Source organism: Hyla sarda, chromosome 2 (assembly GCF_029499605.1).
Source record: "Hyla sarda isolate aHylSar1 chromosome 2, aHylSar1.hap1, whole genome shotgun sequence".
Taxonomy (NCBI): Eukaryota; Metazoa; Chordata; class Amphibia; order Anura; family Hylidae; genus Hyla; species Hyla sarda.
The window spans coordinates 133,639,072-133,664,191 of record NC_079190.1 but is presented as its reverse complement, the minus strand read 5'-3'; the positions used below and the strand labels follow the sequence as shown (position 1 = coordinate 133,664,191).

General features: G+C 40.8%; 1 protein-coding gene across 1 annotated transcript in view; it reads right to left on the bottom strand.

The window, feature by feature from the left end:
• Window positions 1-1,157: 1,157 nt before the first annotated feature.
• TDRD3 (tudor domain containing 3) overlaps window positions 1,158-25,120 on the bottom strand; it is a 288,299-nt gene continuing 264,336 nt past the window's right edge. The window contains exons 13-14 of the mRNA XM_056555486.1: window positions 6,786-6,910; window positions 1,158-1,377 (exon numbers count right to left, since the gene is read on the bottom strand). Coding sequence (XP_056411461.1) covers window positions 6,794-6,910 — 117 coding nt within the window. The 3' untranslated portion in view covers window positions 1,158-1,377; window positions 6,786-6,793. The remainder of the gene's footprint in view (window positions 1,378-6,785; window positions 6,911-25,120) is intronic.

Genomic DNA, 25,120 nt, shown 5'->3' with positions numbered 1-25,120 from the left:
TGAACCCTAAGTCCTCCTCTAGACTCCTCTGCCCCCCCAAGACTCCTGCATCATTATTCTTTAAATGTTTCTGTCCCCCCCAGACCCCTCTGTCCCCTTCTGCCCTAACACTCCCCACCTGCCAAGACCCCTGCATCATTCTTCTTTTCACTTTTCTGCCCCCAGACCCATTTATACCCTTCTGCCCTAACACCCCCCCCCCCAAGACCCCTGCATCATTGTTATTTTCACTTTTATGTCCCCCAGACCTCTTTATCCCCTTCTGCCCTAACACTCCCCCCACCCCTAAGACCCCTGAATCATTCTTATTTTCACTTTTATTCATTCCCCCAGACCTCTTTATCCCCTTCTGCCCTAACACTCCCCCCGCCCCTAAGACCCCTGAATCATTCTTATTTTCACTTTTATGCTCCCAGACCTCTTAATCCCCTTTTGCCCTAACATTCCCCCCACCTCCTAAGACCCCTGAATCATCATTATTTTCACTTTTATGCCCCCCCCCAGACAACTTTATCCCTTTCTGCCCTAACACCACCACCCCCCATCCCCAAGACCCCTGCATCCCCACTTTCACTTTTATGGCACCAGGCGCAGATGGCTAGCCCCGCTGATGGCCCGGTCCTGCTGCTTCTCAGTTCCCATGCTGCTCCGCTGCTCTGGCCTCTTCTTGTCAGGCCTGGCCAGAGCAGGACGCCGCAGGTGCCAGAAGTAGCGCGGACCCCGGGAACAGGTAAAACCGGGGATGGGGGAGGCAGGGGTGGTCTCTGGCCGGGGAGGCAGGGGCCGAGCATTATCGGCAAGGTAATTGCCGATACCAATAATGTCCAAAATCGGGAATAACGGCCGATAATATCGGCCAAACCGATAATCGGTCGATCCCTAACCTGTTTTATACCCCGCAATCTCCAGAAATGGGCTTGACTCACCTGGCTGGGTGTTCTGGCCCCCCCAGTGACAGACCACGCAGCATTAGCATTAGGATTAGGTGTCGGGGACATTTGCATGAGTACAAGTACTCATGCAAATGTCTGGAATGAAGACATTCCGACTTTTAACAACCAGTTTCCATTTCTGGTTACAAAATCATGGAAAATAATGCATCAAATATAATGAACCCCTGCTAAAATGGTGAAGAAAATTCAGAGACAGTGTTCAGGTGCACTGTGGTTTTATTGATGCAAACAAGAAATTCATATTTTTTTTAAAAAATCATTAAACTAATAACTGGTGGTAAATCTGTTTCTACTTGCTTCTGAAGACCCAGAGTCTTGTTCACAATAAGGATATTAACACCACAGTGCAAGGCAATTCTTTAGAAAAATATACCACTTCCGTAAAAACAGCCGCAGTATTCCTTTCTTCTGTGAGGTGGTGGCTCTGAGTGACATAAACAAGCATTAGACACAACACAGCTGGAATTAAGAAGAAACACAAACCATTGTTTTATGTAAAATAAAGCCAAATTTCAATAGTTAGCTAGTGATAAAACTTGTAATACATATTTATAAATACACAACCTGATCAGCTATAACATTAAAATGATCCCTTCTGTGCTAAATAAAAAGCTCTTCCTGTCTAACCATGGTGTTTACAAAGCATCCTGTGGTATTTGCATCAAAATGTGATTAGCAGATATATTTAGTCCTAAACGTTGTTAGGTGCCCCTCCACCATGGACAGGATTTTATTCCCATATATTCTCAATCATTTAGAGGCCATATCATGTTCCTCAAACCATTCGTGAACATTCTATTTTTGGGAGTGGCAGAGCACATTATTCTGCTAAAACCACTACCATTTGGGAATACATATGCCATGAAGGTATGTACTTATCAAAGTTACACCCACATGAATTCCAGGACACAAAAAATTGACAGTAGCTCTACCAGCTTGTCTTCTTCCCACAGTGCATCTAAGGGCAATGTTTTATCCTTTTATTGTTGTACACACACTGAACTGTCCACATGATTTAAAATAATAATAATGGGATTTTTGCCCAGGCCACCTTCTTCCATTGCCCAATTTTGGTGCTGACATGCACAATGTAGGGTGCTTTGGCACTTTCTGACAGCTGTGCAGTTAAATACACGAATAGAATGTATGTTCTGATACCTTTCTCTTATAGGTAACAATTCGTGGGAGTAGACTAGAGAAAGTAATTTCTGGTCCGGAAGAGGGGGTGTGGGGGTTGTTAATTTCGGGTCCAGAGGGGAAGGTTATATTTGGGGTCCAGAGGCAGTGTGTGTATGTACTGTATGTATGGTGTTTGTATGATGCGGTTAAATGTACTGTATGTATGGTGTATGTATGATGTGGTTATATGTACTGTATGTATGGTGTATGTATGTGTGTATGTACTGTATGTATGGTGTATGTGTGTGTATGTACTGTATGTATGGTGTCTGTATGATGTGTGTGTATGTACTGCATGTATGGTGTATGTATGATGTGGTTATATGTACTGCATGTATGGTGTATGTATGATGTGGTTATATGTACTGCATGTATGGTGTATGTATGATGTGCATATATGTACTGTATGTATGGTGTATGTATGATGTGCATATATGTAATGTATGCATGGTGTATGTATGATGTGCATATATGTACTGTATGCATGGTGTATGTATGATGTGCATATATGTACTGCATGTATGGTGTATGTATGATGTGCATATATGTACTGTATGTATGGTGTATGTATGATGTGCATATATGTACTGTATGTATGGTGTATGTATGATGTGCATATATGTACTGTATGTATGGTGTATGTATCATGTGCATATATGTACTGTATGTATGGTGTATGTATGATGTGTGTAACTGTACTGTATGTATGGTGTGTGTAAATGTACTCTATGTATGGTGTGTGTATGAAGTGTGTGTATGTACTGTATGTATGGTGTATGTATGACGTGGTTATGTGTACTGTATGTATGGTGTATGTATGATGTGTGTGTATGTACTGCATGTATGGTGTGTGTGATGTGTATATGTACTGTATGTATGGTGTATGTATGATGTGTGTATGTACTGTATGTATGGTGTATGTATGATGAGTGTATGTACTGTATATATGGTGTATGTATGATGTGCATATATGTATTGTATGTATGGTGTATGTATAATGTGCATATATGTACAGTATGTATCGAGTATGTATGATGTGCATATATGTACTGTATGTATCGTGCATGTATGATGTGCATATATGTACTGTATGTATTGTGTATGTATGATGTGTGTATGGTGTTTGAATGATGTGTGTAAGCAACATGTATTTATGTATGATTTGTGGAGATGTATGCAAGCTAGAAGGATGTATATATGATGTGTGGAGATGTATTATGCGGGGGGATTTGGAGGCGGTGGGTGTGCATATGATGTGTTTATGTATGATGTGTGTGTATGTATGCATTATGCATGTGGGGGGAGGCGGCATGTGTATTTATGATGTGTGTATGTACTGTATGTATGAATGATGTGTGTGTATGAATGATAGATGTGTGTAAGCAAGATGTATGTATGGAGATGTGTGTAAGGTAGAAGGAAGTATGTATGATGTGTGGAGATGTATTATGCGGGGAGATCTTGAGGTGGCAGGTGTATGCATAATATGTGTTTATATATAATGTATGTGTGTGTATGATGTGTGTGTATATGTATGTATATGTATGTATTATGCATGTGTATGTGGGAGGGGCGGAGGGGGGGGGGTGGAGTGTAGGAGGCTCCGGGCGTGTGTTTGTATGATGTGTGTCTGTTTCATAGATGTGTGTACCTAGATGTGTGCGTGTATGTGTGTGTATTTGTGATGTGTGTATGTATGATAGATGTGTGTAAGCTAGATAGATGTATATATGATGTGTTGATGTATGTGAATGTATGATGGATGTGTGGATAATAGATGTATGTATGTATGAATGATAGGTGTGTGTATGTATGATAGATGGGTGTATGCTGTGTATACGTATCATACATCTATCATACAACCAAATATCATAACCATACATCTACCATACATACACCAGTCTCATACACATCTATCATACATAAATACATATATTGTTCAATAATGTGGGGGGACAGGAGGTGATTGGGTATGGGTCAGACTTTGGGGTCTGGAGAGTTTGGCAGGGGAGCCTAGAGCAGAATTCTGGGGTCTGGGGAGGGGGCAGAGGAGCCTGGAGAGGACTTAGTGGTCTAGGGAGGGGGGAAGAGAAGCACGTAGGAGGACTTATGGGTCTGGGAGGAAAGTGGGGTTGGAACAGAGGAGCCAGGAGGAGGATAGAGGGGTCTGGAGGAGGACAGGTGTGATTCAGCTAAATTGAGAAGAAACAGTGTGTAACAGTATTATTATCATGGAGGGATTATTATATTTGGAAGGTAGTGTGTGGCAGGGTTATATTCAGAGGGTACCGCGTATAGCATGGTTATTTTTGAGGGTTTATATTCAGGGGTACAGTGTGTGGAAGTATTATATTCAGGGGTACAGTGGGTGGCAGTATTATGTTCATGGGCACCGTGTGGCAGTATTATATTCAGAGGGTATGGTGTGTGGTAGTATTATATTCAGAGAGCACAGTGTGTGGTAGTATCATATTCAGAGAGCACAGTGTGTGGCAATATTTTATTCAGGGGAACAGGAGGGGGCAATTTTATATTCGGGGGGTACAGTGGGTGGCAGTATTATATGCAGGAGGTACAGTGTATGGTAGTTTTATATTCAGGGATACAGTATGTGGCAGTATTATATTCAGGGGTATAGTGTGTGGCAGTATTATATTCAGGGGGTACAGAGTGTGGCAGTATTATATTCAGGGGGTGCAGTAGTTGGCAGTATTATATTCAGGGGGTACAGTGTGTGGCAGTATTGTATTCAGGGGTACAGTAGTTGGCAGTATTATATTCATGGGGTACAGTGTGGCAGGATTATATTCAGGGGATGCAGTGTGTGGCAGTATTATATTCAGGGGGTACAGTAGATGGCAGTATTATACGCAGGAGTACAGTGGGTGGTAGTTTTATATTCAAGGGATACAGTGTGTGGCAGTATTATATTCAGGGGTTACAGTATTTAGCAGAATTATAATGATTATTGTCTTCATACAGAGGATGAGGATCTACTGACAAAGTGAGAACCTATGATGTCCGGGTGTCAGACGCTGCAGAGAAGATGGAGCTGGAAGACGTACTGCCGTCTGGCCAGATGAAGAAGAAAAGAAAAGACAACAGAGAAGACGTCACTCAGGTCTCTGATATCATTGTGTTTTCTCCTGACTGTCCAATCAGCTGTAGTCACTTGTAAGTTCTGCAGTGATGATGGGTGATGCTGTACCCTAATCTGTGTCTCTCCATCTGTAGCAAAACTACACCTCACATAATGCCTAGGCTCTCCAGACATGATGGGAGTTATAGCTTTATAACAGCCTGAGAGTAACCAATGTGATAGGCTTCTTATTCTTAAATGCCTGGGCCTATGTTTTGTCTGTCTGGCCCTGCCTGTTAGTCACTTATATCGTTGTGTATTCTCCTGACTGTGTCTCATCAGTGCTGTAGTCGCTGATATTTTTGAGCGGCCGAGTAAGGGGTCGCCCGGGATTGGGGAAGCGGGTTGTCAGGTGGTAGGGGGGCCCTTGGGCAAATTTTTGCACCGGGGCCCTGTGGTTTCTAGCTACGTCCCTGAGATTGATGGATACTTTGAGGATGTTTATCATTTTTCTTTACTTGGTTGCTTATAGATGAATCATAAATATGACAAACTTTTTTTTTTTTAAGTACATTTCAAACAAATAAAAGGTATGTTATTTTCATTACTGGCTTGTTTTTTTTCAGATCAAGTAAAAGAAAGGACTAAGGAATCAATGCTTAAGGAGCAGGGATGTAGAAATCCTATCGCCCGAGACAAGTAGTTTTGGGCGCCGGGCAGGTGAATTGTTCATAAATTTAGCCCTGTATCGGGCTAGCAGGGACAGTCCGACTTTCCCCTTATTTTTCTTTAATGACGGTGTGAGGTGAGATTTCCGAACCAGCCCGTGCAGTGCAGTCAGTCCTCCTTCACACACACAGAAATCCACATATTCTCCTATCACATTTTCCCCCTATGTCACATTGTCCCCCATATCACATCTCACCCCTCCCCCTGCCACATTCTCCCCCATATCACATCTCATCCCCCCAGTCATATTACCCACATTCTCCCCCATATCACATTCCCCCCTACCCCTACCACATTCTCCCCTCCCCCTGCCACATTCTCCCCCCATATCACATCCCCCCCCCCCATCACAATCCCCCCCTCCGTCACTAGGTCCTACTAGTTGAATGGTGAAGAGAAGAGACGGGACACTGGACTGCACATGATTCGATTGCTTTTGCGATATATTGTTCATCCCAAATTTATGCTATAGCTACAAAGCTGGTTAACTGTCCCCTAAGTATTGTGACTGTATAATTTTTATCAGGGGCTGTAGTTAAGGAGACGGCAATAGGCAGGAAAAGCTACAAGTATCTTTACCTCAGAGTGAGAAAGAATCTTATTCTGTGGAAGAGAACAGCCACTCAATCTATCCAAAACACACACACACACACACATATATATATATATATATTTCCTTTACAACGCTTAAACAAGCAATAGAAACATGTATTTTATTCTACTTTAATATAAATCTTCCCAATTTAGTATGAAATAAAATAATTTTGTCAAAAAAAAGCTACAATGCTTCAATCAATGGATTTCTACTTAATCATTAAAAGGCCATTCCAGGGTAAAGTTTTCACCTTAACAGTCAGTTCCGTGCTCTGGGTGGTTGATAAAATTGCTGAGTTGGTCTAGTAGATCTTCTCGGTTGTCCATCCCCTCCTCTGCGGAAGTCAAGTGAATCTCCATATTCCCCCTCTTCTTCCTACAACATAGTAAGGATAAATAATCAGTTGATCTGTAGATTTCACACATTACTTCGTATTGCAATACCTGTTGTCACTTTCACACATAACCACATAAGAAAACAAAGATATCAATGTTTTCCAGACTAACAAAAAATACTAGTGTAACAGTCACAACTTCTGATTGACTTATATATGGCCATTTCTAGGAAATAATCTAGAAAGCACACAAATGCAGTTATATATTTTCTGCACGTGTCAGAAATACATACAAATACATAAAAGCTGGTCATATTTTATCCAGTGAAAGTCCCCTTTTTCTCTCTGCAGTCTCTGTAAACATTCAGAAGCGCTTTAGTCTAACAGTAAAGGAGGCTGCAGTAGTATTTATATGAGATGGAGGGGAGGTGGGAGATCATGTTAGTTTCTCTGGAATATGCAAGACTGCATGTTGTGACAGGAAGGGTGAAGCAGCAGGTTGAAGCCATCTTAATCGGACTAAAGGTTTTAGGGTCTATTCACACATACAGTATCCCGCACATATTTGATTAGCAGGATTTCAAGCTGCAGATTTGCAGTCATTTCGAACTCTGCAGCATCAAATATGCACAGGTGAATACACACTTACAGAATGGATACTGTATGCACATGGCCGCAAAATTTTGCCAGCAATACAGCACAATTTTGCAGTGTTACCTGCAAAATTGTTTGTCTATGGCCACATGCACTATCCACACTGTCAGATCATACCCTTTATTTGATAACCTTTGAAGATAACTTTGTTCTATAGACAAAAACAGTGTATACACTGCACAGGGAGCAAAAAACTCAGCTTTTCCTGTAATTTATTTACTTAAGGTATTTATTTTTTAAATAAAAACAGACAGCAAAAGGGAAGTATTAAGAACTTAATCCTTAGAGGTCCTCTTTAAGGTTAACATAATTTATAGATTTGTGGAAAAAATATTAGTGAAGAATAACTTATTTACTACAGAAAAGGGAAGTGACAAATGAATCAGTAACCATTCTGTTGAATAAAAATAAATGTTCCAGATGAAAGTTGTTAAATGTAATGCGTAGTAAATTAACAATGCCACCAATCTATATGCCATATCATTTTAATTATCTAGTACTTCACAAACGGCTTTTGTCAGCATCAGAATGTATGATATTGAATTACCTAAAACACAAAATGCAACCACTAAAACATCCCTGTACTATTATGTATTCTATTGTTCAATGGAATACACTGCAGAAATAAAGATGACAGCAAGCTTGTGCTATTTTTTTTTAAAGAGGTTATCCACCATAAGGTGATTTTAGTACTTACCTGCCAGAACTGGGTATTTCCTGTTCGATTTTGTTCTCTAAACTACACATCCCATAGCTCCATGCTTGAAAGTTTGAGGTCACTTTTCTGCCTTCCACACATCAGCCACCCCACCCATTGAAACACAGTGTTTTCTAACTCGGGGGCCTACAGCTGTTGCAAAATTAAAGCAGGACTGGCTCCCTCTGATCACCTGACTAGTGATGTCAGGTCTCGAGGAAATGCAACCTGGGAAATCCCAAGGCATGTGTAATTTTGCATGCTGTTAAAAATAAATATTGGGGCAATAATCACAGAAGAATTGTGAGACCACCGTCACACAAAGGTACAGACACCGTATTATGAATTACACTAACTTTACAGCCCTGTAGCATAGTCAAATAAAAAAATTCCTGGAATACCCCTTTAAACTCACATGTACATATGGATGTGTGTGTTTATGTGGAATTCATAGCTATATTAATAATATACTGAGACTAAAATGCCAATAAAAAGGGAAGCAAGATCATTTTGCTGGGTTGATTTCAATAGTACAACATCATTGTATATGAATGTAGACATAACCAGGTCAGACAAAGCAGCATAACAGTCAATCTGAGCAAATAAATAAAAAAAAAAACACTGAAAATCTAATCTCTAAAGCCCAGTGATCAGATAACAGAGTGGTCGGCCTCTAGTTCACTAGGCTGAGATGGCACCCAGAAAAAGGTTAAAAGCAAATAGTCAAAATTAGCTATATTCAGCTTCTTTTACATTTCATACAGCACCATATCTTATTATTAGGATAGCCCGCCTCTGCGCCATATCGGACTATAACCTCCTAACATTTGTTTCTCTCTTCTCACCGACTACCCCCCTAAAATACAGAATCCTGCCTACACTCATAGAAATCTCAAACATATCAACACAGGCACATTCTCTTCTACCTTTCTCAATGTTATCTTCTCTCCATGATACAGACATAGAAATAATTCTATAACACCACAGTCACCTCAGCCCTCGACTCTGTTGCCCCTCTCACATATAACAGAACTCAATATTAGCCCTGGCACACTAACAAGACTAAACAACTGAGGCAGGCCGCTAGGGCTGCAGAGCATCGCTGGAAGAAAACCCACAGAAGACTTCACAGCATACAAACTCCTCACCTTCAAATATGAACTCCCTTCTGTTAAACACAACTACTTTACTACTGTCATATCCTCTCTTTCCCACAACCCCTGGCAATTCTCAAACATTATTTAACCCCCAGCTCAATCCTCCATTGTCCCCCTCCCACATCTCAGCAGATGACTTTACTACATACTTTAAACACAAGACTGACACAATCAAGGAAAGCTCTAACTTCCAGACCTCACAATCCATCTGCTCCTCCCCCATGGCTCACTTCTTCACCATTACTGAAGACAAGCTATCTAAACAGCTTTTCTCATCGCACCTTATTACGTGTGACCCAATCCTATCCTTCCTAATCCCAAACCTTCCTACGGTATTCATCCTAGCCCTAACCCAGCTCTTCAATCTAACACCAGCATTTGTCAATCATCATTTGAACATGCAACCAGTTTTGGGAACCTAATGAGAAGAGCTCACCTTCTAGGAACAGCAATGGCAGCATCTGGGACATCCCTGACCTCTGAATAGGGCTTGTAGTAGTTTTAGCAGTTTAAAATTGCTAACAGACTCTCTTTTTAAAATTACCAAAAATAGTACTACTCCTCATGTACATGCATAGCAGCTCACCTGAAAAGTTATGTAAAACAAAATAACCATGCCATTTTTTATATCGATTTATACTTGGTTTCCAATTTCGTGCAGCAATTTTTTCTAATAAGTAAATGTGCATGTTTTTACAAAAATAAAAACATAATGATGAGGCTTATTTCTTAGCAATAGCTGAATATAAAGGCCTACTTTAAGTAACCTGTGCATATAATAAAAAATATAATTACATAAGTGTATAAATTGAATCTTCATAATCATCTCCTGCAATGTAACTTTCTAAGAGAAAGACTAAACTTTAATCATTTATTTAGCACTAAACAGTAGTAACAAAATCTTCCATAAATAATAAGTTGTTGCCATCTAATTATACGTAGTAACAGAACATTAGCCTACTAATTCAATAACACTGAACACAATATTCACTAGCTCATTTTCTTTCTTTTTAAAGGGGTTGTCCAATTTAGTAAACCCATTTCCAAATACCCTATTAAGGAATTATATATTAAAAAAACTACAGGCCCCCACTTCGGAGGTCATCTATTAGCCAGAGCAGAGTAACTACAAAGAAAGTCTCTCTCTCTTAGGCTTGCCACATCAGTGCATTACACGGACAGCTCATTAATGTCACTATGATGTTGCTTTCCAGAAACTTAAAGGGGTACTCTGCCCCTAGACATCTTATCCACTATCCAAAGGATAGATGATAAGATGTATGATCGCGGGGGTCCCATCTTTCCCCCTGTCTGTCGGCGCCGCTGCCCCATTACCGGCGCCGCTTCTCTCCCCCTGACTATCGGCGCCGGCAATGGGGCGCCGGCACCGATAGTCAGGGGGAGAGAACGGGCAGTGGCGCCGATAGCCAGGGGGAGAGAAGGGCTGGCAGCAGGGCTCTAGACCCCAGGGCAGGCAGGGGCAGAGAAGCCGGCAGCGCTGGCGGTCTCTGCACCTGCAAAGCCGCCGCAGTTCATTGATTTAAAGCGCCCGCTTTAAATCATTGAACTGCAGTGGCTTATCGGCGTATAACACGCAGACTTTAGGCTAAAAATTTTAGCCTAAAAAGTGCGTGTTCTACGCCGATAAATACGGTATTTCAAATTTTACAGGTAGAGACAGCCTCCCAGCCACCATTACTCATAGACTGTCATCTGCAGCTTTAAATTAACATTTAGTGTCAAGTAGTAGAGATGAGCGAAGTTACAGTGATTCCATTTGTCAAGCACCTCTCGGCTCGGCGGTTGCTGACTTGCATAAATTAGTTCAGCTTTCAGGTGCTCTGGTGGGCTGGAAAAGGAGGATACAGTCCTAGGAGAGAGTCTCAAGCCCACCGGAGCACCTGAAAGCTGAACTAATTTATGCAGGATAAATTCAGCAACTGATGAGCCGAGAAGTTTGTGACGAATCAAATCACTGTAACTTCGCTTATCTCTATCAAGTCGGATAATTCTGATAATTTGCTTCACATTAGTTATGGTCCATCATAAATACCCTTACGTTCTAGTGTTCTGTTGTTTCCAGAGATACTTTACGTTAAGACTATAGGAAGATAACATTTTTAAAACATTTAAATCAATTTTTCGTAGATCCTCTTAGCTCTATGCATTAATTCAATTGAACTTCCATTGTGAAGAGGATGAAACAAATGTCTGAATGATACAGTGAAATCTCACAAGGTTATTTAGACCACAATACATCAGAAAATAGTTTAAGTGAATATAAAAAATATATATATTTTTTTTCCCACTAACTTATATTTATGTATATACTTGGCAGTAGACTCATTCTATTTTAAATTTGGGCAGAAATTGTATTTCTATACTTAAGAATTCATATGTGATTCTTTGAACATAGAGAACAGATATATTTTCTATTTTACAGATCTTTGGAAAGAAAAAATAACTAATTTGTGGATAAATTACACATACCAATGTGATGCAGTAAATTAAATTCATGATTTTCCTCCAACTACATTTATGTTTGAAAGACTTTGTTATCATCACTTTGTCAATTTTCAAGGCGTTACTGGGCCTTTCCAACTTCAAATATATTTGATGTCCTGAAATATATTTGATGTCCTGATGCTATAGATACAGACCTCTGTTGTCTTGAAACCTGCCAAGCAGTCACCAAATGTTGACCAGACCTACCCCAGTACTGATATTTTTTTATGGACTATAAACAGAGGTCGTATGGGAGGGAAAATATTTTTGGTGGGCGGTTATTTACTACATTAGATAGGTTAAAGGGGTATTCCTGCTATATACATCTTATCCCCTATACAAAGGGTAGGGGGTAAGATGTATGATCGCAGGGGTCCCTGCATTCTCGGTACAGCCCCTGGTATTCTGTGCCGAGCGCTGCCCTACCCCTGCGATCATACCTCTTATCCCCTATCCTTTGGATAGGGGATAAGATGTATAAAGCCAGAATAACCCTTTAAGATCAGATAGACAAAATGTAAAAACCTGAAGGGGTGCAAGATACATGGATGCTATGTTTGACAAACTATCAGTCCCTTTGCCATTAGTTCTAACCTGAACGTTCCTTTAAACTTACTAACAAGCAACAGGTTTATCTGCCTTCATTTTGCTATTAACTCCATTACTGTCAACACCCAGTTGTATGCCGGAAATCAAGACCAAGGACCACCGGGAATAACAAGGAACTGGGTGGCTGCTTTTTCACAATATCATGAATTATACATGAACTGATAAGATCCAATACAAGAAGATTAACTTCGCCCTCAAAGGGAAAACAATCAGCTACAAGAAAGAGAAAAAAAAAAAAAAGTTTTCAAATAAAATGTGCAGTTTTACAAGATGAGTAAAGAAATCATTTGCAGAAACATTTTGGCATTGGCACTGAATTTTGGGATTTCTTTCTAAAGCGTAATTAATCGAGCAAAGTGACGTTTACATTCATTATACGTTTGATAGGTTTGATGGTACAAAACATTAGATAAGCTAGTGCTTATAAGGTGTGTGTATTTATATATATATATATATATATATGTATATATATATGTAAAATGCGAACTATACTACTGTTTACTTACCACAATATGTAAGACAATATCCTGCCATACATCACTCTGTATCAACTAGATTTACTTTTTTTATTATACAGCATGTTTCAAAAAGAATGACCCAATTTCAAACCGCTATATTTGATGAAGGAAATGTAGTACACAGACAAAAAATAGCACAAAATACTCACACAATCATGGAGGTTAAAGGGGTACTCCAGTGGAAAACTATTTTTTTTAAATCAACTGATGCCAGATTTGTAAATTACTTCTATTTAAAAATTGTAATCCTTCCAGTAAATAAACTGCTGTATGCTATACAGGAAGTTGTTTTCTTTTTGAATTTATTTTCTGTCTGACCACAGTGCCCTCTGCTGACATCTCTGTCCAGAGCAAGAGAGGTTTGCTATGGGGATTTATTCCTGCTCTGGACAGTTCCTGACATGAACAGAGGTCTCAGCAGAGCGCACTGTGGTCAGACAGAAAATAAATTCAAAAAGAAAATAATTTCCTGTGGAGCATACAACAGCTGATAAGTACTGGAAGGATTTGGATTTTTAAATAGAAGTAATTTACAAATCTGTTTACCTTTCTGGCAGCAGAAAGTTAAACAGGGTGCCTCCAGCTGTTGCAAAACTCCCAGCCTGCCAGGACAGTCAATGGCTGTCCGGCAATACTGGGAGTTGTTGTTTTGTAACAGCTAGAGGCACCGTTTTGGAAACAGTGCCGTACCTGATGTTTTTTTATTTTTATTGTGGGGGGGGGGGGGGGGGGGGAGAGACTGTGTAAGGGGTGTGTGTATATGTAGTGTTTTACTTTTTATTTTGTGAAGTGTAGTGTTTTTAGGGTACATTCACATGGGTGGGTTCACAGCAAGTTTCCCGCTGGGAGTTTGAGCTGCAGCGGAAGATTTGCTGCATCTCAAACTTGCAGGGTGAGACTCGCTGTAAACCCACCCATGTGAATGTACCCTGTGCAAACCTGTTGCAAAACTACAACTCCCAGCATGCCCTTTGGCTGTCCGTGTATGTTGGGAGTTGTAGTTTTGCAACATCTGGAGGGCCGCAGTTTGGGGACCACTGTGCAGTGGTCTTCAATCTGTGCTATTCCAGATGTTGAAAAACTACAATTCCCAGCATGCCCAGACAGACCTGCAATGCTTGGAGCTGAAGTTTTTTAACATCTGGAGGGCTACAGTTTGGACACCACTACTTAGCGGTCTCCCAACTGTTCTCCTCCAGTTGTTGCAAAACTACAACACTCAGCATGGCATTCGGCTGTCTGGGCATGCTGGGAGTTGTAGTTTTGCAACAACTGGAGGCACACTGGTTGGGAAACATTGTTTTCTAACTCAGTGTTTCCCAACCTGTGTGCCTCCAGCTGTTGCAAAACTTCAACTCCAAGCATGCCCAAACTGCCCAGGCATGCTGGGAGTTGTGGTTTGGCAACATCTGCAGGGCCAGATGTTACAGAACTACAACTCCCAGCATGCCTGGACTGTCTGGGCAAGCTGAGAATTGTAGTTTTGCAACATCTGGAAGAGCACAGATTGGAGACCACTGCACAGTGGTCTCCAAACTGCGGCCCTCCAGATGTTGCAAAACTACAAATCCCACCATGCCCAGACTGCCAAAGTCTGTCTGGGCATGCTGGGAGTTGTAGTTTTGAAACTTCTAGAAGCAGCAGTGAATATCACTTTACAGCGATTTCCACTGCTGCTTCCACTTGCCTGCCGCCACTGCCTTCTAGACTTGCCTGCCGCATCCATATGTGCCTGCCGCCCCGTCCCTGGTCCTTACTGCTGTGCCGTCCCTGCCGGTCCCTCTGCAGGTATGTGCCGGGGTCCCCCGCAGCTCCCAGGATCCTCTTCCCCCGCTCTGCCTGTCTTCTAGGGGCGAGCAGAGGAGGGGGATCTGAACCACAGGGACCAATCACAGTGATCACTGACCAGGACCATGGGGGGCTTGCAGAAGTTGTCCCTCGCAGATAACAGCGGGACTTCTGCCAGTTAACCTGTGCGATGCCGCGCATCGCCGGGTTAACTGCATGACATATATAAATGTCATGATGCGCGAACTACCGCGGTACCTGCACATCATGCCATTTATATATGTCATTCTGCGGGAACGGGCTAATTACACGATTTAGGCGGCCGCGAGACCCCTTTTACCACGAGGCCTTAGGCGGCCACCTAAATCGCCAAATTAGAGAGCAGCCTCTGCGCACACACGCAGGCTCTGCTGAAACAACTCTCAAATTCTTTGCACGTATTCCTGAGACGTGTGTGGTCGTCCTGGACTTTTCCCTGTGCACAAACATCCAGTCTCTTCAAACTGCCTATACCAATGCCGAATGTTCTTTGGTAGTGTGAGATTAACACCAAAATGAATGCGATATGCACGCTAAACAGCAATAACTGATTCATTCTTGCTAAACTGTAGAACACAAAACGCATTCTGCTGAGCGGACTAAATGTAGTGACGATACGTTTATGGTCAGCGCTCTGATTGATATCTGGTGGCTTAGACACTTATGACTTGACCAAGGTATTTGTTAAGTTGGAGAAGTGTTACCAAACTAGTATGCTTACAACTGTTGTGAAACTACAACTCTCAGCATGACCGGACAATCAAAGGCTGCAAAGGTTGCTACAGCTGGAGACATACTGGTTGGAAAACACTGAGTTAGAGGGTACCTAAAAAGCCAAGCCATAGAGTAAACAATTATATTCAATGGTCCAAAAGTAGGAACTGCTGCCTCTGTGGTCAGTGCATCCCTACAATGATTATAACATATACATGCAATTTAGCAAACAGCTATTACAAGATAGTGCTCAATGGGGAGCAGTTGAATTTTAACTTCACTTCCATTCTAATGTTCCAGGAGTACCCATGACTGACCAATCTGCTGCACCCTGCTGATCAGACAGATGTACGACTGCTTCCAAATAAACAGCTTAGGGCAGCTCACTGTTCTGTAAACTTCTAAAAGATATTACAAACACTTGTTTTTACATTATATTTCACTCAATCTTTTCGTTCAAATCATTATTTATATGAGAAGAAATCAAGGGACAACACAGGATGATGGGATTGGAGAGCGTGACATTACAAAGTGCTATACTAATAAATCACAGGCTATCATGCCAAGATTATTAAACAACTAACCAAAAAGAAAAGAGGTTAAATGGAGGGGTCTAAAGAGACTGACCCCACGTTCTAACCTCTTTTCTTTTTGGTTACTTGTAACTCACATTTCTAAAAGTAAATAATTCTCCCCTCTTTTCAAACAAAAAGAAATATACTTCCAGAACTTGAGAGTTCGTAAATTACTTTTCACACTTTTGAGGGCTTTTTGATACTTTCATGTATCAATACCAGAGATAATGGTCTATTGATGTGTTTATCTAAGCAAGGCAAAGATTGGTGGTCTTTATATTCAGTTTTATGATAAATATTAGCACTTAGATACACAGAAATTATGACACTAAGCATAAAGAAACACTGCACAGCTAAATATTATATTTCCATGGAGATAATAAGCTGATATGAATGGCTATTGTATTTCGCTTTATGTAGCACTTGCCTTTAGATACTTTACTTTGTAGCCATAGTCTTTTAGATAAAATACTGTTTGTTACTTTATAACCATTATGTTTAATTTAAGCTCTGCCTTTAAACTTTCAGTGTAGATGGCTGATGGAAAGTAATTAAAGGGGTATTCCAGGATTTTTTATTTTATTTGACTATTCTACAGGGGCTGTACAGTTAGTGTAGATCATAATATAGTGTCTGTACCTGTGTGTGATGGCCCACGGCGCTGCCATCCATAATCCACCTCCATCCGTCTCCAGGAGTCTTCTGCTCTGGTCTAAGATCGAGCCAACCAAAGCGGAAGATCGACGATAATACTGACCAGGGCTATGCCATAGCACTGTACAGAATTAGCAATCAAATGATTGCTATAAATAGTCCCCTATGGGAAAAATCCCTGCCCCAATAAAAATGTAAATCCTCCCTTATTTCCATTTCACCCCCAGAAAGTGTAAAAAAATAAAAATAAAAAAAATAAAAATTATAAACATATTTAGTATCTCCAAGTGCGTAAATGTCTGAACTATCAAAATATACTGATCACGTTCGGTGAAAGGCTAAAAAAAAAAAAAACAGATATAATAATAATTTATATATAAAGTCCAAAAGTGCTGCTTTTTTTGTCACATAATATTCAAAAAAGTTAAAATGATTAAAAAAATGTATTAAAAGTTTCATATACAGTCATGGCCGTAAATGTTGGCACCCCTGAAATTTTTCAAAAAAAAAATGAAATATTTCTCATAGAAAAGGATTGCACATGTTTTGCTATATACATGTTTATTCCCTTTGTGTGTATTGGAACTAGACCAAAAAAGGGAGAAAAAAAAGCAAATTGGACATAATGTCACACCAAACTCCAAAAATGGTCTGGACAAAATTATTGGCACCCTTTAAAAATTGTGGAAAAATAAGAGATTGTTTCAAGCATGTGATGCTCCCTTAAACTCACCTGGGGCAAGTAACAGGTGTGGGAAACATAAAAATCACACCTGAAAGCAGAAAAAAGGAGAGATGTTCACATAGTCTCTGCATTGTGTGTCTGTATGTGCCACACTAAGCATGAACAACAGAAAGAGGACTAGAGAACTGTCTTGAGAACCAAAATTGTTGAAAAATATCAACAATCTCAAGGTTACAAGTTCATCTCCAGAGATCTAGATTTGCCTTTGTCCACAGTGCGCAACATTATCAAGAAGTTTGCAACCCATGGCACTGTAGCTAATCTCCCTGGGCGTGGACGGAAGCGAAAAATTTATGAAATGTGTCAATGCCGGATATCCAGTGGATAAGCAGCCCCAAACAAGTTCCAAAAGACATTCAAGCTATCCTGCAGGCTCAGGGAGTATCCGTGTCAGCACGAACTAGCCGTCGACCTTTAAATAAAATGAAATGGCATGGCAGGAGACCCAGGAGGATCCCACTGCTGCCACAGAGACATAAGAAAGCAATACTAAATTTTGCCAAAATAAATTTGAATAAGTCAAAATCCTTTGGGGAAAACGTCTTGTGGACAGATGAGACCAATATAGAGCTTTTTTTGGTAAAGCACATCATTCTACTGTTTACCAAAAACAGAATGAGGCCTACAAAGAAAAGAACACCGTACCTACAGTAAAATATGGTGGAGGTTCAATGATGCTTTGGGGTTGTTTTGCTGCCTCTGGCACTGGGTGCCTTAAATGTGTGCAAGGCATCATGAAATCTGAGGATTACCAAAAATTTGGATTGCACTGAAAAGGATTGCAGTAATCCATCTTTTGCTATACACGTGTTTATTCCCTTTGTGTGTATTGGAACTAACCCAAAAAAGGGAGGAAAAAAAGCAAATTGGACATAATGTCACACCAAACTCCAAAAATGGTCTGGACAAAATTATTGGCACCATTTTAAAATTGTAGAGATTGATTCAAGCATGTGATGCTCCTTTAAACTCACCTGGGGCAAGTAACAAAAATCACACCTGAAAGCAGATAAAAAGGAGAGAATTTCACTTAGTCCTTGCATTGTGTGTATGTGTGCCACACTAAGCATAGACAACAGAAAGAGGAGAAGAGAACTTCTCAATGACTTGAGAACCAAAATTGTGGGAAAATATCAACAATCTCAAGGTTACAAGTCCATCTCCAGAGATCTATATTTGCCTTTGTCCACAGTGTCCAACATTATCAAGAAGTTTGAAACCCATGGCACTGTAGCTAATCTCCCTGGGCGTGGACGGAAGAGAAAAATTGATGAAAGGTGTCAACACAGGATAGTCCAGATGGTGGATAAGCAGCCCCAAACAAGTTCCAAAGATATTCAAGCTGTCTTGCTGAATCAGGGAGCATCAGTATCAGCGCAAACTATCCTTCGACATTTAAATGAAATGCTATGTCAGAAGACCCAGGAGGACCCCATTGCTGACACAGAGACATAAAAAAGCAAGACTACATTTTGCCAAAATGAACTTGAGTAAGCCAAAAACCTTCTGGGAAAACGTCTTGTGGACAGATGAGACCAAGATAGAGCTTTTTGGTAAAAGCACATCATTCTACTGTTTACCAAAAACAGAATGAGGCCTACAAAGAAAAGAACACCGTACCTACATTATAATATGGTGGAGGTTCAATGATGTTTTGGGGTTGTTTTGCTGCCTCTGGCACTGGGTGCCTTGAATGTGTGTGCAAGGCATCGTGAAATCTGAGGATTACCAACAAGTTTTGGATTGCACTGTAAAGCCCAGTGTCAGAAAGCTGGGTTTGCGTCCGAGATTTTGGGTCTTCCAGCAGGACAATGACCTCAAACCTACATTAAAAAGCACCCAGAAATGGATGCCAACAAAGGGCTGGAGAGTTCTGAAGTGGCCAGCAATGAGTCCAGATCTAAATCCCATTGAACACCTGTGGAGAGATCTTAAAATTGCTGTTGGGATAAGGAACCCTTCCAATAATAGAGACCTGGAGCAGTTTGCAAAGGAAGAGTGGTCCAACATTCCATCTGAGAGGTCTAAGAAGATTATTGATAGTTATAGGAAGCGACTTATTTCAGTTATTTTTTTCCAAAGGGTGTGCAACCAAATATTAAGTTAAGGGTGCCAATAATTTTGTCCAGTCCATTTTTGGAGTTTGGTGTGACATTATGTCCAATTAGCTTTTTTTCCTCCTTTTCTTGGTTTAGTTCCAATACACACAAAGGGAATAAACATGTGTATAGCAAAACATGTGTTACTGCAATCCTTTTCTATGAGAAATACTTCATTTTCTTGAAAAATTTCAGGGGTGCTATCATTTACGGCCATGACTGTATGCAAATGTGGTATCAATAAGGTATAGATCACTGCGCAATAAATGAGCCCTCATACTGTCGCTTATACAGAAAAATGAAAAAGTTTTAGGTCATCAAAATAGAGGGATTTTAAATTTAATTAATTTGGTTAAAAAGTTTGAGACTTTTTTTAAGTGGTATGATAATAGAAAAGTAGGTAATCATGGGCATCATTTTAATCATATTGACCCACAGAATAAAGAAAACATGTAATTTTTACCATAAATTGGACAGCGTGAAAACAAAAACTTTGCAAAATTGTGGTTTTCTTTTCAATTTCCCCACACAAAAAGTATTTTTTTTAAATTTCCCAATACATTTTATGGTAAAATGAGTGATGTCATCACAAAGAACAAATGGTCTCGCAAAAAACAAGCCCTCATACTCATCTGTGGATGGAAATATAAGAGAGTTATGATTTTTAGAAGGTAAGGAGGAAAAAATGAAAATGCTAAAATAAAATTGGCTGCATCCTTAAGGCCAAAATGGGCTGTGTCCTTAAGGGGTTAAAATGTGCTACATTAAATAAAATAACAAAAACATTGCAGCAAAAAATGTCATACATGGCTTAAATAGACTCTGTCCGATACAAAAACGTTTTATATGTTGCACATCGTGGTGTACATCACGTTGTACAGGCCACTTCCCCTCCAAAGCACAGAATAACAAACCAAGTGATCAACAGAAACAGAAATGTAAGAGAAATATAGGTACTAGACACAAAAAATTATGTGTACACCCCTCCCATGCTTGATGTCTCCTTTGGCTGAGTTTGGTATTTGGTCAAACTTTAAAATCAACTTCTCCAAATTTGAAACGCTAAATGTCTTCCTTCTAATCTGCATTCCCACTCAGTTGGCCAAGTGGGGGCATCACGTATTTGGGGATGGCGATTGTGTCCGACCTCTCCTGTTTGTTTACCATCAACCTTTCCCCTCTGTTGGCGCGTTTTTTTGGACAGACTTAGAATCCTGGAATCGCAAAGATTTCTCATGGTTTGGCCGGATAAGTATAAAAATTACTCTGTTGGCTCGCTTACTATACTTAAAACAGACCATTCCCAGTTACATCCCTTCTCTGTACTGGAGACAGTTACAGGCGTGCTTTGGTCTCTGCTCATCTTCGACTGAACAGACTTACTCTGACATGTCCTAAAGTGTTGTGCGGGGTAGGTCTCCTTAACTGTCGTACATGACAGTATTGTTCCATAATACTACTTCCAAACTGTGGGTTCGCCTGGCACTGGGCATATGCTCCAGGGCTTTTTTCACCCTGCCCTGGACATGGTCTCAGTTTCCCCAGGCATCTCCCCCCATCTCTTTTACTACTCGCCATACCCTGGCTATAATGCATAATGTGGGGACAGATGTTACTCTGATTGATCGTAAAGGCCCTCTACTTCCTATCAATGACAATCCTGAGATTCCACTGGGGTCATCCTCCAATGGCAGTTTCTTTGGGGCTTCGTTGTCTTATCCCCTTCATTTTCATCATGTTCTATCTGGAGGTGCGCTCAAGTCCCTGGATGCCCTTTTGGGAGACTACTCCTCATCTCAGCATGCTCCCTTTGCCTACCTCCAGCTACAACATTTCTACTCCCGCATTCCTGAACGCTCAATTCTACATTGTAGCTTGACACCTTTTGAGCACCTATGTCTAGCCTCCTCGTACCCTCGTCACTCAATTTTGTCCATCTATAGTATGTCGCTGGCTCCCAGAGCGGAATCCCTCCTGTCTTTTTGTCGAGCGTGGGAGTCCGAATAGGGTACATCTTTTCATCCAGATCAATGGGCTATGTGCTTCTTCCTGACCCATAAAGCTGTGATTGCCACGAAATTTCAGAAGAAGTGCTTTAAAATGTTATCCCATTGGTACCGAGCATCGACGATGCTTCATCGTTTGCACCCTTCTGTACGGAGCTCTTGTTGGCGGTGTGGAGGTGACGAGGGTACCATGACGCACATATGGTGGGGTTGCCCTAAACTGGCACCTTTTTGGAAATTGGTTCTTCAAGTTATTCAAGAGGTCTGTCTGGCTATATCTAGCCTCATCTATCTTACTGTATGGCCCACCCTATTTATTTCCTTCCCTGGTCCTCTCCCATGATGCCTCTATATCTGTGCCCAGGCAAAGGTTGCGGCCCATCCAATATGTTCTATTACTGGATGTATAATTTGGTTTGTTCTGATTATGTTTTTTTTTTGTTATTTGACCCTCTTCCTAATTTTTTGACCTGCTTGAAATTTAGGCCTTACAAGGCCACAGTTTTCATTGTATTGATTGCTTATTCTAGTCTTTGTCATGTTTAAGTATGTTCAATAAACAAATTTATTGCGACTTCAATAAATGTGTTGCATTTTTATGCTAAGTTTCTACGAACAAATAGACAAAAATATGTATTTATTTATTTTCCCCACTGCAACGAGTTTGAAACAACTTGAAAAAGTAGATGGAATGGCTATGCAGTGCTGAATGAACTACCTGCATACACAGGCAATTGTAATACAGGCTGCATTTAGAAGGTAAGGGCATTAAACAGAGGGAAGTACTACTAATAAAACATCCTCTAAGATTACACATGTGCAACTTAAAAGCAAAATTAATTTATTGTTCATACTTCATTACGGAGCAAAATTTCATGAGGTCCTCACCTCCTCACAAATGCACCTCAATGAGTAATGCAACATATCCTAATAAATCATCAAGTATTTAAGGGATTATTCAGCCTTATGGCCTATATTATGGATAGGCAATCAAAATAAGTGGGGCAACACTGCAGTACTTTGGACCACCACTACTTACAGTACCAAAGAGTGTCAGCAAACCTTAAAGAAGCTGCAGCACTTGAAGAGTGCTGTGGCCCCTTAAAGGAGAACTCCTGCCAAAATTAACTTAACTGTGGATAGGGGATAAGTAGCTGACTGCAGGGGGTCCATCCAACCGCTGGGACCCCCCCTGGATCTCCGGTCTTTTGGGAACTCCGATAGAAATTAACCCCTTGGGGACGGAGCCCATTATGACCCTAAGGACGGGAGCATTTTTTGCAAATCTGACCACCGTCACTTCAAGCATTAATAACTCTGGGATGCTTTTACTTATAAATTTGATTTTGGGGGGCATGTCAAATTTAGGAAGCCCCTATGGTGCCAGGACAGCAAAAAAAAAAAAAAAAAAAAAAAAACAACACATGGCAAACTATTACGGAAACTACACCCCTCAAGGAATGTAACAAGGGGTACGGTGAGCTTTAACACCCAACAGGTGTTTGACAACTTTTTGTTAAAGTTGGATGTGTAAATGAAAATATTTTTTTTCACTAAAATGCTGGTTTTCCCCCAAGTTTTACTTTTTTTTTTTTTTACAAGGGGTAATAGGAGAAAATGCCCCCCAAAATTTATAACCCCATTTCTTCTGAGTATGGAAATACCCCATGTGTGGATGTCAAGTTCACTGCGAGCGCACTACAATGCTCAGAAGAGAAGGAGCGCCATTGAGCTTTTAGAGAGAGAATTTGTTTGGAATGGAAGTCGGGGGCCATGTGCATTTACAAAGCCACCGTGGTGCCAGAACAGTGGACCCCCCCCCCCCACATGTGCCCCATTTTTGGAAATTACACACCTCACGGAATGTAATAAGGGGTACAATGAGCATGTACACCCTACTAGCATTTGACAGATCTTTGGAACAGTGGGCTGTGCAAACGAAAAATAAAATTTTTCATTTTCACGGACCACTGTTCCAAAAATCTGTCAGACACCTGTGGGGCGTAAATGCTCACTGTACCCCTTATAACATTGCGTCCGGGGTGTAGTTTCTAAAATGGGGTCACATGTGGGGGAGATCCCTTGTTCTGGCACTATGGGGGCTTTGTAAACACACATGGCCTTCAATTCCGGACAAATTTTCTTTCCAAAAGCCCAATGGCGCTCCTTCTCTTCTGAGCATTATAGTTTGCCCGTAGAGCACTTTACATCCACATATGGTGTATTTATATACTCAGAAGAAACGGGGTTACAAATTTTGGGGGGCTTTTTTTCCTATTTTCCCTTGTGAAAATGAAAAATTTAGGGTAACACCAGCATTTTAGTGAAATGTATTTATTTTTCTTTTAATTTTCCCATTCAACTTTAATGAAAATTCGTCAAACCCCTGTGGGGTGTTAAAGTTCATTATACCCCTTGTTACATTCCGTAAGGGGTTTCATTTTCAAAATGGGGTCACATGTGGGTATTTATTTTTTTGCGTTTATGTCAGAACCGCTGTAAAATTAGCCACCCCTGTGCAAATCACCAATTTAGGCCTCATAGTGCGCTCTCACTCCTGAGCCTTGTTATGCACCCGCAGAGCATTTTACGCCCACATTTGGGGTATTTCCGTACTCAGAAGAAATTGCGTTACAAATTTTGGGGGTCTTTTTTTCCTTTTACCTCTTGTGAAAATCAAAAGTAAAGGGCAACACCAGCATGTTAGTTTACATTTTTTTTTTTACACTAACAGGCTGATGTAGACCCCAACTTTTCCTTTTCATAAGGGGTAAAAGGAGAAAAATCCCTCCAAAATTTGTAGTGCAATTTCTCCCGAGTACGGAAATACCCCATATGTGGCTCTAAACTTTATTATGTGTTAGTGTAGTGTAGTGTTTTTAGGGTACATTCGCACTGGTGGAGGTTTACAGTGAGCTTACTGCTACGAGTTTGCGCTGCTGCGAAAAATTTGACGCAGCTCATACTTGAAGCAGGAAGCTTACTGTAAACCTGCCCATGTGAATGTACCCTGTACATTCACATGGGGGGGGCAACTCTCCAGCTGTTTCAAAACTACAACTCCCAGCATGCGCTGACAGACCGTGCATGCTGGGAGTTGTACTTTTGCAACAGCTGGAGGCACACTGGTTGGAAAACCCTCAGTTAGGTTCTGTTACCTTACTCAGTATTTTCCAACCAGTGTCCCTCCAGTTATTGCAAAACTACAACTCCCAGCATGTACTGATTGCCGATGTGTATGCTGGGAGATGTAGTTATGCAACAGCTGGAGGTACGCAACTACAACTCCCAGCATGCCGAGACAGCTGTTTGCTCATGCTGGGATTTGCAGATTTGCAACAACTGGAGGGCTACAGTTTAGAGACCACTGCACAGTGATCTCCAAACTATGGACCTCCAGATGTTGCAAAACTACAAATCCCAGCATGCCCAGACAGCAAACTGCTATATGGGCATGCTGGGAATTGTAAGATCTAGAGGGCCACAGTTCA